This window comes from Bombina bombina, chromosome 4 (assembly GCF_027579735.1).
Source record: "Bombina bombina isolate aBomBom1 chromosome 4, aBomBom1.pri, whole genome shotgun sequence".
Taxonomy (NCBI): domain Eukaryota; kingdom Metazoa; phylum Chordata; class Amphibia; order Anura; family Bombinatoridae; genus Bombina; species Bombina bombina.
The window spans coordinates 748,461,679-748,478,702 of NC_069502.1; the positions used below are offsets into that span (position 1 = coordinate 748,461,679).

The following is a 17,024-nucleotide window of genomic DNA, read 5'->3' on the forward strand; positions in this document are numbered from 1 at the left end:
ACTTATATTAGAGTAGGCTTACCATAATTTTTAGGGGTGAAACTGGGACCACCTGGCGAGTGGGTTGTGAGAAGGGAGCGTGGTCAAGGGGGCATGGCGATTACCGACCGGAACAACATTTTCCAGTTAGAGATAAATACATCCCAACTTGTTAAACATGCCTTTGATATGTTCCAAGAAATAAACACATTGCATGTACAAATGGGTAAACCTTTTCAGATACACAGGTCAAACAAACCGATCCCGTCAAGACATGAAAATGAGAACAGGAAGGCAAACTAAAATAATGTGACTTAACAGGCTGCAGGGCAAATACCCACAATGACAACAGACAGTATATCATTTTTCACTTTATGAATAAAGTGGACATTTATTTCACACGTAGGTATCTTAGAGTGTAGAACTCGTCTGTATTCTAGTTACCGCCCCCACCCCTCTTACTAAAAGTAGTAACGCATTTACAGATGCACGGGTACAATTAAAGAAGCTATGCAATCAACACAATAGGGGGCAGTTTGATGTACCATAGGGAACATTGGCTGATCTTAACACGTTGATGTACAGTAAAATGATTTCAAAATAAAAATAGCAATGATTTTCGGGAAGCAATCGATTAAAGGGACCTGAAACCCAAACTATTTCTTTCATGATTCAGACAGAGCATACAATTTTAAATAACTTTCCAATTTATTTCTATTATCAAATGTGTTTCATTATATTAATATCCATTGTTGAAGGAACAGCAGCACAATACTGGGAGCTAGCTGAACACAGGGGACCCAATGACAAGAGGCATATGTGTGCAGCCACCAATCAGCAGCTAGCTACCAGAAGTTCATTGCTGCTCCTTGAGCCTACCTACCTATGCTTTTCAACAAAGGATACCAAGATTAAATAAAATAAGCAAATTAGATAATAGAAGTAAAAGGGAAAGTTATTTAAATAATAAAATCTAAATAATAATAAAAAAGCTGTGGGTTATACTGCATATAAATATTTGCAATATATATTAGTCATTCTAAAAGGATTTTACCTTTTATTTCTTTTTTTTTACTTCATTTGTGGAGGGTACATTACTTCCTGTCACTGCCCCACAAGGAGGCTGTGATCTCTACAGGAAGCCAAAGGAGCAGCTTTTCCTTGGAAATGTTGCTAGGAGACATCTGCTCTAGCTGCAGTCGGCCTTTTGCTGCAAAAATGTGACAGTAGAACTTAAATTTAGTAAGGGTAGCTCACTTATCTAGCTGCACTCTCATTTTGAAAGAAAACAAGTAAGTTTTTATAATCTGTTTCTTTGTATGTGTAACATAGGGTTTTTTACTAAAGGAGCACAGTTTCATATCCCTATATAACCACATGCTCTATCTGAACCATGCATGTTTTGTTTTGACTTTAATGTCCCTTTAAATAAAATAATAAAAAAAGTAAAATATTAGGTTAGTGCAATGAATTATACAGTCAAACAGGGAATAACATTGTATGTCACTATCATTATAAATAGTTAAAATCAATTGTCTGTAATTATACTGTGAACAAACAATTTTTATAAGTCTACATTCATCCTTACAGCATGCGTCTTCTGTGGTAGGGTGGAGGATAAACCTGAAAAATATGGAGAAAAATTAACGGACAAGAAGACAAATATTAGCGTTCATTATTACTGCCTTGTAAGTATTACATATAATTATAAAGTTGTACTGTTAACCCTTATGGTAAGCAGCCACAAATATTAACACAACCCCTAATATAAGGAGTAAGAATGATAAAGTTGTAAACCCCTATATGGTAAGGAGTCACAAATATTTTTTTAACAAAAAATAAAACACATGAGGAGTAAAAATATTGGCCTAGATTACGAGTGGAGCGCTCCCCTCAGTAATACCAGCACACACAAATATTTGCTGGTATTACAAGTTAGGCGCAATGCCTGGAAGTCTTGCACTCATGAGAGCGTGCTCCATGGGAACCTCGTTCTCATGCTGTGAGACACGGCAAAGCACCTAGCGCAGTGCAGGGGGTAGGTCGCGCAGCGTTGGGCAGCAAATTAAAAATATATATGAATATACACATATATATTTATGTGTTTATATGTATATATACACATATTAACACATAAATATATATATGTATATAAGCATATACATATATATTAACAGTTAAAACACAGTTCCCATAGACCTCAGAGTAAAGTCACCCCACATCCCCTCTGACCTCTGGTTAATTGCGATAAGTGCTCCCGCGAGCTTGCGGGAGCATTAACCAGCCACTTGTAATGGCTGGTTATTTAACGTGCGCCCGTAAACAGGCTACTTTGCCCCTTATGTTCACGCCTTAAAATAGCGCTCCACTTGTAGTCTAGCCCATTATGAATGAAGTTAAGTATTACCCCCTTTTTTATTTAAGGAGCCTGACATTTAAAAAAATATATATAATACATACAGTATATATATTATTGTTGCAAGCCTGCTACCCTGATTTCCTGGCCAGTATGTTGGCGTCAGGCAGGGTTCAGGTGGATAAGCTCATAAGGCTTAGAGGATCCATTTTACCTCCCAGTTATAATCAATACCCAATGTCATAGATACCCCCCAGTTCCCCCATCCCTTTTCTTGTTAACCTGAAATAAATACACAACACCAGTATTTGCCAATAACAAATGGAAAGGTCACTTTAATTTGCTTAGATTTTGCTGTTGGTAGCCAGCAAATGGTTGAGAGCCATAAATCAATGTCCAACAATTTCAACAAAACAAATCAACATAATGCCCAAGCATTTCAACAAACATGGGTCCACGCATCGGGGGAGGACAACAAAAACCCTGTGGCGAGGCCTGAGGAATTACGAGAGAACCCGCTGCATAGCCTGCCCAGCAGCTAGACCACCGGATCACGGCCCCAAGCCGAGTATGCTGCGGGATCCTCCTGCGTCCTCGATGCCCTGCCCGCGTGCCAGACCTATTTTCACCGCCAACAAAGACTCTCTTTCCACAAACCTAACAGAGTGACCCTTCCTTACCTTAATCAACTATTCCACCATTGCTCTTATGTCCTCTAGGAACTGATCATTCCCGACCTCATTCAAATGCACTCTGTCCACACGAAACAGCTCCTCTCTCTTAGCTGCGTTCAATGGGTGCTCCAGTACCCTACCCCCTGTTTCCCTTACTATCTTTGCAGCCACTTGGTAAATCCTCCTACGCAATCTATATCCTGCCCTCTGCGTATCTGTGTTACCCCAATGTATTCTGAATATTATGTTAGACCATACGACTCATACCTGCGGCCATGCCACCTTTAACCAACTGATTACCTCCTTTATCTTGTCCTCCATCTCCCTTAATGGAAATGCGCCTATGTATTATCAATATATCGGGGCAACCCCACCTTCTTCTAGCCTGTTGTATCGTCCTGACTAATTCTTCCCATCTCATACCCCTCTTTCCTAACCACCTGATACTCGCATCCCTATGTGAAAAACCTAAATGCGTCCCTATACCCGCTGCTGCTCTGCTGCGCTCATTCGCGCCCAATGTACATACGAATGACCTACTACCCACACCCTCAACGCTCCATCTGTAAAACAAAAAACACAAAATATATTATTAACCTTGCACACAAAGTGCTGTCATCAATTCGCGAGGCCAGTAAGCATCATCCTTTCTTATTTACTCCTCTTTTAGCCTAATGTAAGATCTATAGGCTTGGGATTTCCATCTCCACAAATTCTTTATTTTATCTAACGAATAACCTTTCTCTGCCACGCTAGTCGCAGCCCCTATCCTGAATGAATGTGGCGTGAAACGTCGGTGTTCCCATCCCAACTTGTTTATCACCATTTCCATCACTGTTTTATATTGGAATCTTGTCAAATTGGACCCATCTATATGTCTCAGAAACAATCTACCCTTCTCGCGCTTCATCCTTAACATCTCTTTTACCCCCTTCACTGGGCATGACATGCTTCCTGTTTCTTTCATCGACACCCATGCCCCTTTACCCTCTCTGTCTGTTTTTTATTTTCTTATCAGCACCATTATATTATCCTTATATATCCTTACGTCGGATTCTCTTACCCCATTTCTTTCATCTGCCTTATTTGCTGCGACCAATTCTCCTATCCTCAAAGCTCCCCAAAATGCCATTACGAAAGCCACTTTAAACAGATTTGCTGTCCCTATCCCTGCACACCTCGCCCAATACCCCCACCATTTTTTCCAGACTCTCCTCCGTAATCGTCTCCCTGTTGTCCGTCCTTTTTTCCTCATCCACCTGCCACGCTCTTAATACCTTTCTTACTACAAATGATTTAGTCATGTCCTCTTCACCCATTAATTTTGCGAAAAATGATACACCCGCCAAGACTATGCCAACCTGACCTTTTTCATGCCCCTCATTTTTAGTGCCCATAGCCATTCTAAAAACCTACTTAGCTCACCCGTTGTTTCTGTGCCCCTAAATTGTATCCACTGTTTCCAATAGTTATTTTATGACCTCCAGGTTATTGGAGTCACAGAATTCTCGACCTGCTTCTTTATTCCTTCTATACGCTCCTAATCTGCCAAAGAGAGATAGGGCAGCTTTCACCTTCTTTTCTAGCGGCTGGCACAACTTTCCTAAATACATCCCATTTAAACCTTGACAGCGCATCAGCCACTACATTTCTGTAACCCGGAATGTGTCTAGCTTTAAAGTAAACATTCAACTGTAAGCATTTCAACACTAGGTATCTCAGGTACTTTATCACTGGCATGGAAGCGCCACTACGCCTTGATTATCAGACCAAAATATAATACTTCTGTTCTCCAATAAGTGCCCCCACAGTTCAACAGCAACCACAATAGGGAACAATTCTAGTAGTGCCAAATTCTTCACCCATCCGTCCCTTTCCCATTTTGCCAGCCATTTCCCGGCACACCATCTACCCTGTAAGTAGAACCAGCGCTCCCTGCCGTGTCCGTGTATAGCTCCAACTCATTCGCTGATGCCGCTCTTGGCCATATTCTAACGCCGTTAAATTCCGTTCCGGAATGTATCCCAAACTGTCATGTCCTCCCTCATAGACCTCATTAACCTGATCATGTGTTCTGGCTTTTTTATTTCCACTGTACCCAATTCCAGCCTTCTTTTAAAAATCCTCCCTACAAGAATAACCCTGCATGCGAAATTGAGCACCCCCAGCAACTTCTGCATCTCTCTGAGTGTGACCTTTTTTTCTTCCCAGTATACCCCTTATCAACTGTCGTGCTTTCTCTATTTTCTCCTCCGGCAATTTGCATTGTTCCTTCACTGTGTCAATTTTTATGCCTAAAAACGACAATCTCTCGCAAGGCCCTTCAGATTTTTTCGCTGCCACCGGTACTCCTAGCTCTTCTAACATATTGAGTAAAGCTGCCTTTTAATTCTGTGCATGAGCTAGCCCTGGCTGGGCCCACAACCATAACATCATCCAGATAATGTATAATTCTAGCTGAGCCTGTTCTTACTGCCAGCAACCAATGCAAAAATGTACTGAACTTCTCAAATATGGAGCATGATACTGAGCAGCCCATCGGCAAACATTTATCTATGTAAAATTGCCCGTTAAATTTACACCCCATCAGTCGAAAACTCTCCGGATTTAAGGGTAACAATCTAAACGTGGATTCTATGTCAACCTTTGCCATTAATGCGCCCTTCCCAACTTCCTTTACAATCTTTACTGCTGTATCGAATGATTGGTATTGGACTGAAGCGCCTGCCCTATCAATCACATCATTTACTGACTTCCCCTTTGGTTAAGACAGATGCTGTATTATCCAGAATTTTTCCTTCTCCTTTTTAGCCACCACACCCAGGGGCGATATCACTAAATCCTGAATAGGTATCTCCTTAAATGGCCCTGCCATTCTACCCAATTTTATTTCCTTTTCCAATTTTTCCTGAAGTACCGCCGGGTACTCCGTTGCAGATTTTAAGTTCCTATATTTTCCTGCCCCACAAACCTCCGTTAAACCTTTTTCTAATAACACCCTGTCGTCACCTTTGGTGTAGTTTTCCAACTACTTCCTTAACCTATCTACTCTCAACGTTGTTCTGGCCATTCCCCATTGTCCCCCGTTACCGTTTCCCCCTGCGCCACGAAAAAGCTGCTTATTTGCCCCATAGTTACTGCTTCTACAATCTACCCCCACATGGAAACCACCACAATATCTGCATACATGTCTGAACTTACCCCCATTTCCTCTGTCACATCTACTGTTGTTGTATGCCCAACATTCCTTCCCTTCTACTTTTGCTACTCTCCCTTGCGTTATCAGTCTCTGCACTATGCTGTCTGCTGGTTTTATCAACCTCGTCCACATATCCAATATCTTAATTCCAAACTCCTTCCTTCCTTTGTCACCCAGTTGCAGGTTACCCCTTCTAAATTCGCTGTCATAGTCCTTCCATCCAAATCCCCCATATGTCGTGTAACACTCCGCTATTAAGTGTATATATCTTAGCACGCCCTTAACTTTACCTGGATTTTCAGAAATAAAGCATTCCGCATATATTAACATCCCTTTTATAAAGCATTCCGCATATATTAACATCCCTTTTACCCATTCTGAAAATGACTGCTTTAGTTTATTCCCCTTTCCTTCTTCGCTCCTGGATTTTAGCGCCACTGCTTCCCTTGTAATATCAAACACATCAACGTATTTGCCCTTCTGCGCTCTCAGTACTATTTTTGCCTTTAAGTGCGTTGTTAACGACATTAGTTTTGTCCCCGTCACTTCATCATCCGCGTTGAATTCCCCTTCACTATCACCCCCTCCCATTGTAACATCGCTCTCTACTCTATTCCCCTGTTTTGCATATATCTTTTTTTACAAATTTCAAGATTCTCCTATTACCTTCCCCTTGAATTTTGTCATCATCCGAATCCCATTCAGATGAACTGTCTGATCCCTCATTTCTGCAATACATTATCCTCTTACCTTGTTTCAGTTGAGCTTTACTTTCTCCCGCCTTGTCTTTTGTTTCTCCCGCACTTCCTGTTGCTGTCCGCTCTCCACCGCTTTTTGCATCTGGGGACTATCTTTCCACCTCCTTTCCACGCATTGTGCCCTTTGCTGCACTGTCCATCATTACTTTCTGCAATACAATCCCATGGTCATTATCATCAATGTACATTCTATCTTTATCCAGCTCCTTTTTCCTTCCCCAGACCTGTTCCCTCCGTCTTTCTCTGCCCCCTTCTTTACCTACACAGATGGCCGCCGAGGTCTCGCGGGATTACCCGCCCCTACTTCGCACTTACTACCAGGGCTTAAAGATGGCCACCCAGATTTCGCAAGACTACCCACCCCTGCTGCACGCACGCACGCCGCCCCTCCCCCGCATCACTATCGCGCCCTTCCTCAAAATGCTGGGGCCCGCCGCTCCCACCCACCTCGGGAATGAGTTTTACAGTGGGATTAACCTGCCCAGTGGGAATATCTTGGGATACTGGGCCCGCGACACCCCTGAGTAGTTCAGGAATGCTGCAGCTACCATCAGAATCAGTAAACAATGGGGCATCACTATCTAATCCGCCCTGATGGCAAACCTTACCGGGCTCCGTGTCCACCTCCATTCCGCACCCACCTTTGGGACCTTGAATCCCATAGCAGGCATCACCTGGTCACCATGCCCTACTACAGGTACTGTTCCTATCTCTGCTCCTGTCGCCGGTCTTGCTTCCTTTTTTCTCTCCTTCTCCAGCCTCTTCAGCAATTTAGGAACATCTTAGGGATCCTTCTATTTCTTGCTGACATCTTCTTGACTTCTTCACACGTCCTCCTGAAATACAAGAAAAATATTAGTGTGCCTCACTTCCTGTTTCACTACCTTATATTACCTGAGCTTCAGCCCTGCCAACTTTACCTGTGCACATCCCCCCATCTCCCTTCTTTCTATGCTCACCCCCCCCTTTGCTGTCCCTCTGACTCCTGCAGCTAACCCCCCTCCCTTCTATACACTACCAACTCCCTGTCCAGCATAGGAGCCCCAGCCTTAGTGGCACTCCCCTCGTAATTCTACTCCTTCAGTTTTTTGTAATCACTGGTGAACTTTTTACAAAAAATTAAGACAAGCACAGACAAAGAGGAAGGTTTGGGTGCAAACGGGCCTTTAAAAAAATTGTGGCAGTGCACAGCACACTCACATACTATGTGTGAGGCCAAATTACTGCCAAAGTTGAGTATGTCACCAGAAGTCACCACACCAAACCCAAACATTCGATAGCTGCTGGAGCCAGCGGGCAGGAAAACTAAAGGAGCAGAGATGTCTCCTGCCGAATCTGCCTTTAATGACATCACCGCCGACTGCTAGCCTACTGGAGAAATCTCTTCTCCCAGCTCCTCCAGAGACCACTCCTGAGTCTGATGCTTACCTACCTACTGTCTGATGAGTTTACTGTGGGCGGTGGTGCTGAATATGACTGACTGGTTTGGGTGGTGTCTGTGGGGGTGCTGCAATATGACCATGGTGGTCAGGGCCACTCTTAGCATTTGCGGGGTCCTGGGTAAGACATAACATGCATCCCCACCATATCCTAGCAAGGCAAGGTGTAGCAATGCGCTGTCACAAAGTCATCCATGGAGTGTGACACCGGTCTGAAATAGGATGCGGCTACTTTAATGCTGGGAATATTTCCAGAATTGGGATAGTACGCATGCCGATAGAACTGTGTGTTGCTATTGCTTGAATCATATTGTGCTGCACAGATGACTAGTTATTACCATAAAAGCTAAAATTATATTAAATATTTTTTAATGCAGGATGAGTATTTATTGTAACATTAATACTGCAATATGGATACGGGGAACACTTAGAATGCAAAAGTGTGTGTGGCAGTCACAGTTTTACTTCCCCATTCACAGCTGAAAAGCCACTGGAATGGTGAGGGAAGGTGACAGTGTTTTGCACAAGGACACTCTTAAAAAAGCCTAAAATTTGCTTGGGATTCTTGACAGCGCATAGAATCTCTGTGTGGGGCCTGTGCCCAGCTCACCCCACGCAGAGGTTAGGCCTGGCGGCGGAGATTGACATGTGTGAAACCAAAGCACTAGAATACACTGTATAGTACTAGTGCTATGTGGTCATTTGATGCAGCTAAATTTCAGTACAATTCAGGACACTGGAGCTAAATGTGGGTGTCCCGAATTGTCCCTTTGAAATTTGGACAGAGTGTTAAAATCTAGGACTGTCCCGGAAAACCCTGGACGGGTGGTCACTGTAGTGTGTGTGTCTGACACTTTTATTGTTCTGCTCTGTATAACCTTTGACTTATTTAGATTTTATTGCATCCTTATGAATAGAGAAATCTATAACCAATATTAAGATATTTGTCTCAAATATATTTTTCAAAGCTATCTTTAACCTCTTCTGTCAGTCACATACAGAAAAGGGTTAATTCCTTCTAATAGCAGCATTAAGAGCAGTTTTTGCTTGTTCTGTCAAAAACATACAAAGCAATCTTAACCATTTCAGTCACCCTTGTATAGAGACTAGGGATAGTTGTTAAAATTGAGTGAAATGTCGTATGTTGTTATTTCCTATTATGAACTGTATGATACTATGGTATTATTTATTCTGCACACAGCTCACTATTTTCCTACACAACCTGCTCTAGTACATGTATAACGCCACTGCTCTCAGCTACCAGGCGCCACTAGCTGTGGCAGTACTAGTTGTGAACAGTATATAGTGTGACCTATATAAAGCAGCAGTTTTCTGTCTTTACTTTAGCTGAAATAAGACAACTTATTAAGTAAAGTTAGTTTATGCAGCTAAAACAACTTGTTTATGGAGCAGTGCAAGTCATGTAAGTTTCAGCTTCCCTCACTGTAGAGACTGTGGCTGAGTTTGAGGGACATATGAGGTTGCCACCATTTTGTGGGTGGAGCTGTGTTTGGAGGAGAGGGTTCATGGTTGGTTAGTGAGGGTGGGAATTGTAGGTTTTTCTGGACACCTGTTGGTGTCTCAGGGCAGTTTATGGGTGTTTCTGATTGTTCCATGGGTGGGGCTAAGTGAAATTTATAAAGAGGGACATGGCTGTCTCAGTGGGATAGAGGGACAGAGCTCAGAATCAGGGACTTTCCCTCTCAAACAGGGACAGTTGGGACTTTGTTGCCAAGATAACCCAGGCTGTGCAGGTATTGTAATCAACTACAGAGCACATCTATCAGGGCAGGGAGGCAGCTTCTACTTCATTGTTTGTTTTGTGTCCCTGCACTATATTTCTCCTAATGTAAAAAGAAAACTGTTTCCTTCTGTGATATGTGCAGTATAGTAGTCTGCACAGCTAGTACTATAAATATGTTAAACAAAACAGGCCCCAGAACTGACCCCTGAGGAACACCACTAGTAACAGCCCCCTATGCTGAATGTACTCCGTTTACAAAGACACTCTGTTTTCTATTCTTAAGCCAGTATTCTACCCAGTTCACAACTTTTTCTAGACCAAGGAGATATAGTTTGTGAATTAGTTTGTTGTGTGGGATGGTGTCAAATGCTTTGCTGAAATCTAGATATGCTACATCAACTGCTCCACCCTGGTCTAATACTTTTGTTACATAATCAAAGAAGTCAATTAGATTAGTCTGACATGTTCTCTCAGAAGTAAAGCCATGCTGATTTTGGTCCTCTAAATTGTTTGCCTTTATGTAAGTCATATTTTTTTCTTTTAAGAGACTTTCCTTTAATTTCCCTACTACTTAAGTTAAAACTAACTGACCTGTAGTTACCAGATTCTTTCCTACTGCCCTTTTTATGAAGAGGTACTACATTCCCTATTCTCCAATCATCTGGAACAACACCTGTCAATAGTGACTGATTAAACAGATCAGTTAATGGGGCAGTAAGCACTGATCAAAATGCCTTTAAAACCCTTGGATGAATATTATCAGGAGGACCTACTGACTTATTTACATTTATTTTTGATAATGCCAACAAATCCTCATCCTCTGTAAAAATATTAGTGCTAAGCTTATTTCCATTTTTGTAGCATCCCTTAATGTAGACATTCTATCTTTGCAATCTTTTGTTAAAACAGAACAGAAGTAATCATTGAGACTCATTGAGTCTGCAATTTGCTTATCTCCTTTTACGATTCTACCATCAACTGTTTTCAAGGTTCTATTCCAACCTTAGTTTTTTTTTCTCTCACTGAAATATATAAAGAAGATTTTGTCCCCATGTTTTACTGTCTGTGCTTTCTTCTCTTTTTCTTAGTCTTTTTTTTCTTGGAGTCTCCATATTTGCATATCATGATCCGACTGTGTGTGTCTCTTATTTTTATAAGCTATCTTTTTTGTCTTTTACTTTTACAGACATGTCTAATACAGTTTGAGTTTGTGTCTAAAATGGCACCCTTCAAAAATTCCCACTCTTCTTGAACCCCCATAATAATAATACTGTGCCCTTTTAAATAGTTCTTTAGGTATTCATGTATGAAAATGAGCCTTCCTGAAGTGTAAAACTTTTGTTTTAGTCTGGGTGGACAGTGACATGAATACTAAACCAAACAGATTGATGATCACTGGATCCTAAGTTCTCACCTACAAACACATTGGAAACTGTATCAATGTTTGCAAGTATTAAATCTAATATAGCTTCCTTTCGAATTGGTTCCTTAACTAATTGCTCAAGTGATTCCCCTTGCAAGGATTCAAGAATATACCTGGTTCTAGCTAATGTAGCAGAGGGAATCTTCCTGTCTATGGGACCGATTTATCATTTGTCTGGCAGACATGATCCGCTATAGCAATCATGTCCGCCAGACATTGATAAATGCCGACAGCATAGATGTCGGCATTTATCATTGAACAAGCAGTTCTGGTGACCTGCTTGTGCAATGCCGCCCCCTGCAGATTTGTGGCCACTCGGCCGCTAGCAGGGGGTGTCAATCAACCTGATCATATGCAATCGGGCGGATTTATGTCCGCAGCCTCAGAGGCTGCAGACAAGTTAAGGAGCAGCGGTCTTAAGACCGCTGCTTCTTAACTCCTGTTTCTGGCGTGCCTGAAGGCTCGCGCAGAAACAGGGGTATTTGGCCCCATTCAGGCCATGATAAATTGGCCCCCAGATCTGGCAAATTAAAGTCCCCCATTACTATAACCTTACACTTTCTTCTTATGTTTTTTTTTAAATAACCTGTATCCAGCTATGACAATGTCACAATCATGATAATCATTGTACCATGATTCTGTTATAGCTACTACATCCAAGTTGTCCCTCCCTAGTCATTATTGAAGTGAGTTCAGGTAATATATTTCCTAAGCTGCAAGCATTTGCACTCATGGCACAAAGAACTTTTCTACTAGAATTTCTAGAACTGTAATTGGACTAACAATTTTGGCAGTTTTATGCTTGGGATAAGCATAAGGCTATCCTACCAACTAGATCAGTTTATTATTTTAGGAAATATTGTGCAGACTTGCTGGGCCTATGGCTCTTATCTGCCGTCAAAATCTATGTTTCTATGTTTACTATTACAGCCATTGGTAGTTGAGTAGGTGGCTCTGTACATATAATACAGATGGTTAGGGAGTGTAGGAATATAGTCAGCTGTGTGAGGAAGGCTATAGTATTCTACAGCTCACAGGAAATTACAAGACAGACAAGTTCACTCTCAATTTTAAAACGGAATTATATGGATACCAGCGCCTAGGTTAAATACAAGCTCACCAATAAAGACTTCTTAACAAAGTCTATATAGAGGAATAGCAAGAATTGATGTAATTGGGAGCGCCAAAGGCTAAAGTATTAGATGGGTCAACTATATAATTCTAATATATCCAACAGAATCAGCTGGAGCATGAATAGGTTACCAAAAATTCTGCAATCATCTAATATATAGAAAAAGTTAATTCAGAGTTTATTTGAACAAAAATAAAATATAGTATGGGTCAACTATATAATTCTAATATATCCAACAAATAGAACACAAATGAATTACCAACAGTTCTCCAAACAACTGTTATGTAAAAAGTTTAATTTGAAGTATAGTATAACAATAAAGGACTACAGCTTGAGACAAACAATGCCTAAATGAATAGGAAGACAAGATATACTATGTTTCTAAATCTTGTTAGAACGTAAACAAATATGTTAGAGATTGCAATTATATACACACAATGAGAAAAGAAGAAAAATAAAAGAAGTATTAAAGTGATAAAAATAATACCCCAATAGGAGGTTAACAGTATAACTAAAAAAATGCAGTATGTGTACCTTAATATTAATATACCATATTAGATTACCCAGGTTTAGTTGTGACAATTATCTAAAAATATATACATACATAAAAAATCATACTTAAATAAAGTGTACTGTAAAGTGTATGTGCCGGCACATAAAGTCCTTTAAAAAAAGTCCTTTAAATATGTCTTAGTGAATGAGTGTCCCAGAAAAGTCCCAATGAGATGTGATTAAATTCCAGAAAAAAACGTTGTTCCTTGTAGTATCCCGTTGAAATGGAAAAAAATAATAAAAAAATATATAATAATAATATATATACGGATATGTACCTATAACAATCTAACAAGTATATTTAATGAATCAGAGCTATTGGTACTAGACTCACCCAAGTGTGCAAGATGTATATACAGCTTCACAAATTCAACTATGAACATGTCTACGCGTTTCAGCCCTATAAAAAGGGCCTTTCTCAAGACTAAGTGAGGCTGATTTGAAGCTTGTATTTAAAAGAGGCTTGTCCAATCGTCTCAACTGCTAATGGCGCCAAAAAATTTGGAGCGTCCATTTTAGTTAAGGGCATTGATATTTATTTTTGCCAATGTATGCATAACTAAATGTAGTTTCTATTAGGTAAATGCTACATTTTGTGGAATTAAAAATAGAATTAGAAAAGAATAATTGAATTAATTGAATTAGAAGGAAATAACTTTAAAAGAAATTTTAAAAGAAATTTTAGGCTGTATATCATCTAGGATTTACAATAGCACTGGATAAATGAATGTACAATAAGTTCATAATAGATTGGTACATGTATTTAAAATGGTTAGCCAAACCTAGCAATTAATTGAAACAATTGGTAGATCATCTACATATTAAAGTTTTCGTTAAATAAAAAGTTACGTGAAGAATTACATTAATAAAAACCTACATTATAAAAATCTTCTCTGCGGTAAAAAATATATAATTAGTTTAGAAATATATAAAAGTATAAAAACAAATAGGTAGGTATATTATAGGGGGAGGTTTAATTTAAAAATATATTATACTAAAAAGATTGTTATTTTTTATCAAAAGGAAGAAATATTTTATAAATCTATAGCTAGTATGATAATACATGCTAATAAAAAGGGGGGGGGGGGTGTAGGGTTCCTACGTGGACTTTATAATAAAATTTAAAATGATTTAAAATAGATGTACTATTTCAAAATTAGCATTTAATGCCTTTGGATGGATACAATCTAAATTAAAGATCCATTTGGATTCTGTCCTTAATAGTCTTTGTTCCATACCACCTCCTCTCCAATCTTTAGATAATTTGCTAATACCCATATATTTAAAACTGTCTGCACTCCCTCCATGTTTTTCTTTAAAATGTTTATATATAGGCAGATCTGTTTTTTTCCATTGTATCTGCAGTAGGTGCTCACAAATTCTTTCTCTGAGCTGTCTTGTGGTCTGTCCTACATATTGAAGTCCACACCCACATTCGACGAGGTAAATTATAAATGTATCAGTGCATCTAATTGTTTGCTTAACTTTTAATACTTCATTGGAAATTTTAGACTTAAAAATGTCTGTTTTTTTACCATGCTCACATGCCTTACACTTGCCAATAGAGAGAAGTATTACTCAAAATAATACTAATAATAGCCAATATGTACACACAGATTTAAAACCCAAGTATCGGTTTTATCCTACATATTGTAAAGGGCCAGCCATTGAAACATTCGAAACTATGGTATGTAACGATATTAAAAAATTGAAATCACTGAATCCCCACAAAAAGAATTTAAGTAGAAAACAATTGGATACTATTACCCAATTAGAACAAAATAAAGAAATTGTCAAACCAGCTGACTGAGGGATAGTGATTCTTAATAAAGATGATTATTTACATGAATCTATGAGAATTCTAGGAGATAAAGGAACATATGAGTTGTTGAGAAAGAATCCCACAGATGAGTACAAAAGAGAACTTGATGATATACTTTTGGAGGCAAATAATATGGGTCTAATTAATAATAAGGAATATTATTACCTTACAAATAAATACCCCAAAATACCGGTATTCTATTATTTGCCCAAAATCCACAAAAGTTTGGATAATCCTCCTGGAAGGCCTATAATATCGGGTATAGACTCTTTAACAATTAATTTGTCTGAATATATTGATAAGAACTTACAGACTCATGTAAGATCCCTTCCATCCTTTCTGAGGAACTCCAAAGAAGTTCTAAATATTCTAAACAATATGGAATGGGATGACAGGTATATATTGAACTAGTGATGTAACATCACTTTATACCTGCATACCACATAAAGGAGGTCTAGAATCTGTTGATTATTATTTAAACAAAGATATCAATATGCCGCAAGCACAGAAAACATTCATATTGGATGGAATAGATCATATATTGAGACATAATTATTTTAATTGCGAGGGCAAATTTTATCGTCAAATATGTGGAACAGCTATGGGGACCAGGTTCGCGCCTAGCTATGCTAACTTATATATGGGCAGATGGGAATCCATCTTTTGGGAATCATGCCCAGCTAGCGTGGACCTGGTCCTCTATAAGAGATATATTGACGATTTGCTCATGGTGTGGAAAGGTAGCCTTTAACATTGGATGTTATGAACCTAAATTTTATGAATTTGAAATTTACTCTTTAAATTAGTAAAAACCATATTACCTTCCTAGATTTGGACATAAGGGTGTTAAATGGGAAAATTGAAATGTCAACCTTCTTCAAGGAGGTGGACTGTAATAACTATATTCATCAGACCAGCTGCCACCATTACAAATGGATTTCGAATATCCCTAAGGGACAATTCATGAGGATCAGAAAAAACTGTTCGAGTAATGATAAGTGGCAAGAACAATCCTTAATACTGAAAGAAAGATTTCTAGAAAGAGGTTACGATAGAACTCTCATAGATCATACCATTAGTGAAACTAATAATATACAGAGAGATACCCTCCTGACTTATAAATCCATAAAACCAGTGGATAATGAAGCAAATTTGAGAGTACCATTCATCACTCAATATAGTGAAAAGAGAAAGACTATTGAGAAAATCATTAAAAGACATTGGCATCGCCTAAAAGACGATGATATTATAGGAGAATCTTTGATTGAACAACCACAGTTCATTTACAAAAAAAGCTAACAACTTAAAGTCTATGTTAGCCCCTAGTATTCCAAAGAATTATAAACCAACTAGTATTTTGGGTGTAATGGGCAACACATTGGAAGGGTTCTTTCCATGTCGACAATGTAAGGCATGTGAGCACGGTAAAAAAACAGACATTTTTAAGTCTAAAATTTCCAATGAAGTATTTAAAGTTAAGCAAACAATTAGATGCACTGATAAATTTATAGTTTACCTCATCGAATGTGGGTGTGGACTTCAATACGTAGGACAGACCACAAGACAGCTCAGAGAAAGAATTTGTGAGCACCTTCTGCAGATGAAATGGAAAAAAACAGATCTGCCTATATATAAACATTTTAAAGAAAAACATGGATGGAGTGCAGACAGTTTTAAATATATGGGTATTAGCAAATTATCTAAAGATTGGAGAGGAGGTGATATGGAACAAAGACTATTAAGGACAGAATCCAAATGGATCTTTAATTTAGATTGTATCCATCCAAAGGGATTAAATGCTAATTTTGAAATAGTATATCTATTTTAAATCATTTAAAATGTATTATACAGTCCACGTAGGAACCCTACACCCCCCCCCCGCCTTTTTATTAGCATGTATTATCATACTAGCTATAGATTTAGAAAATATTTCTTCCTATTGATGA

At 39.1% G+C, this 17,024-nt stretch overlaps 1 protein-coding gene across 1 annotated transcript in view; it reads left to right on the forward strand.

The window, feature by feature from the left end:
* The first annotated feature begins 93 nt into the window (after nt 1–93).
* Nucleotides 94–17,024, forward strand: part of LOC128657814 (G2/M phase-specific E3 ubiquitin-protein ligase-like) — a 44,708-nt gene continuing 27,777 nt past the window's right edge. The window contains 2 exon segments of the mRNA XM_053712231.1: nt 94–205; nt 1,570–1,667. Of these exon segments, the coding sequence (XP_053568206.1) occupies nt 94–205; nt 1,570–1,667 (210 nt within the window).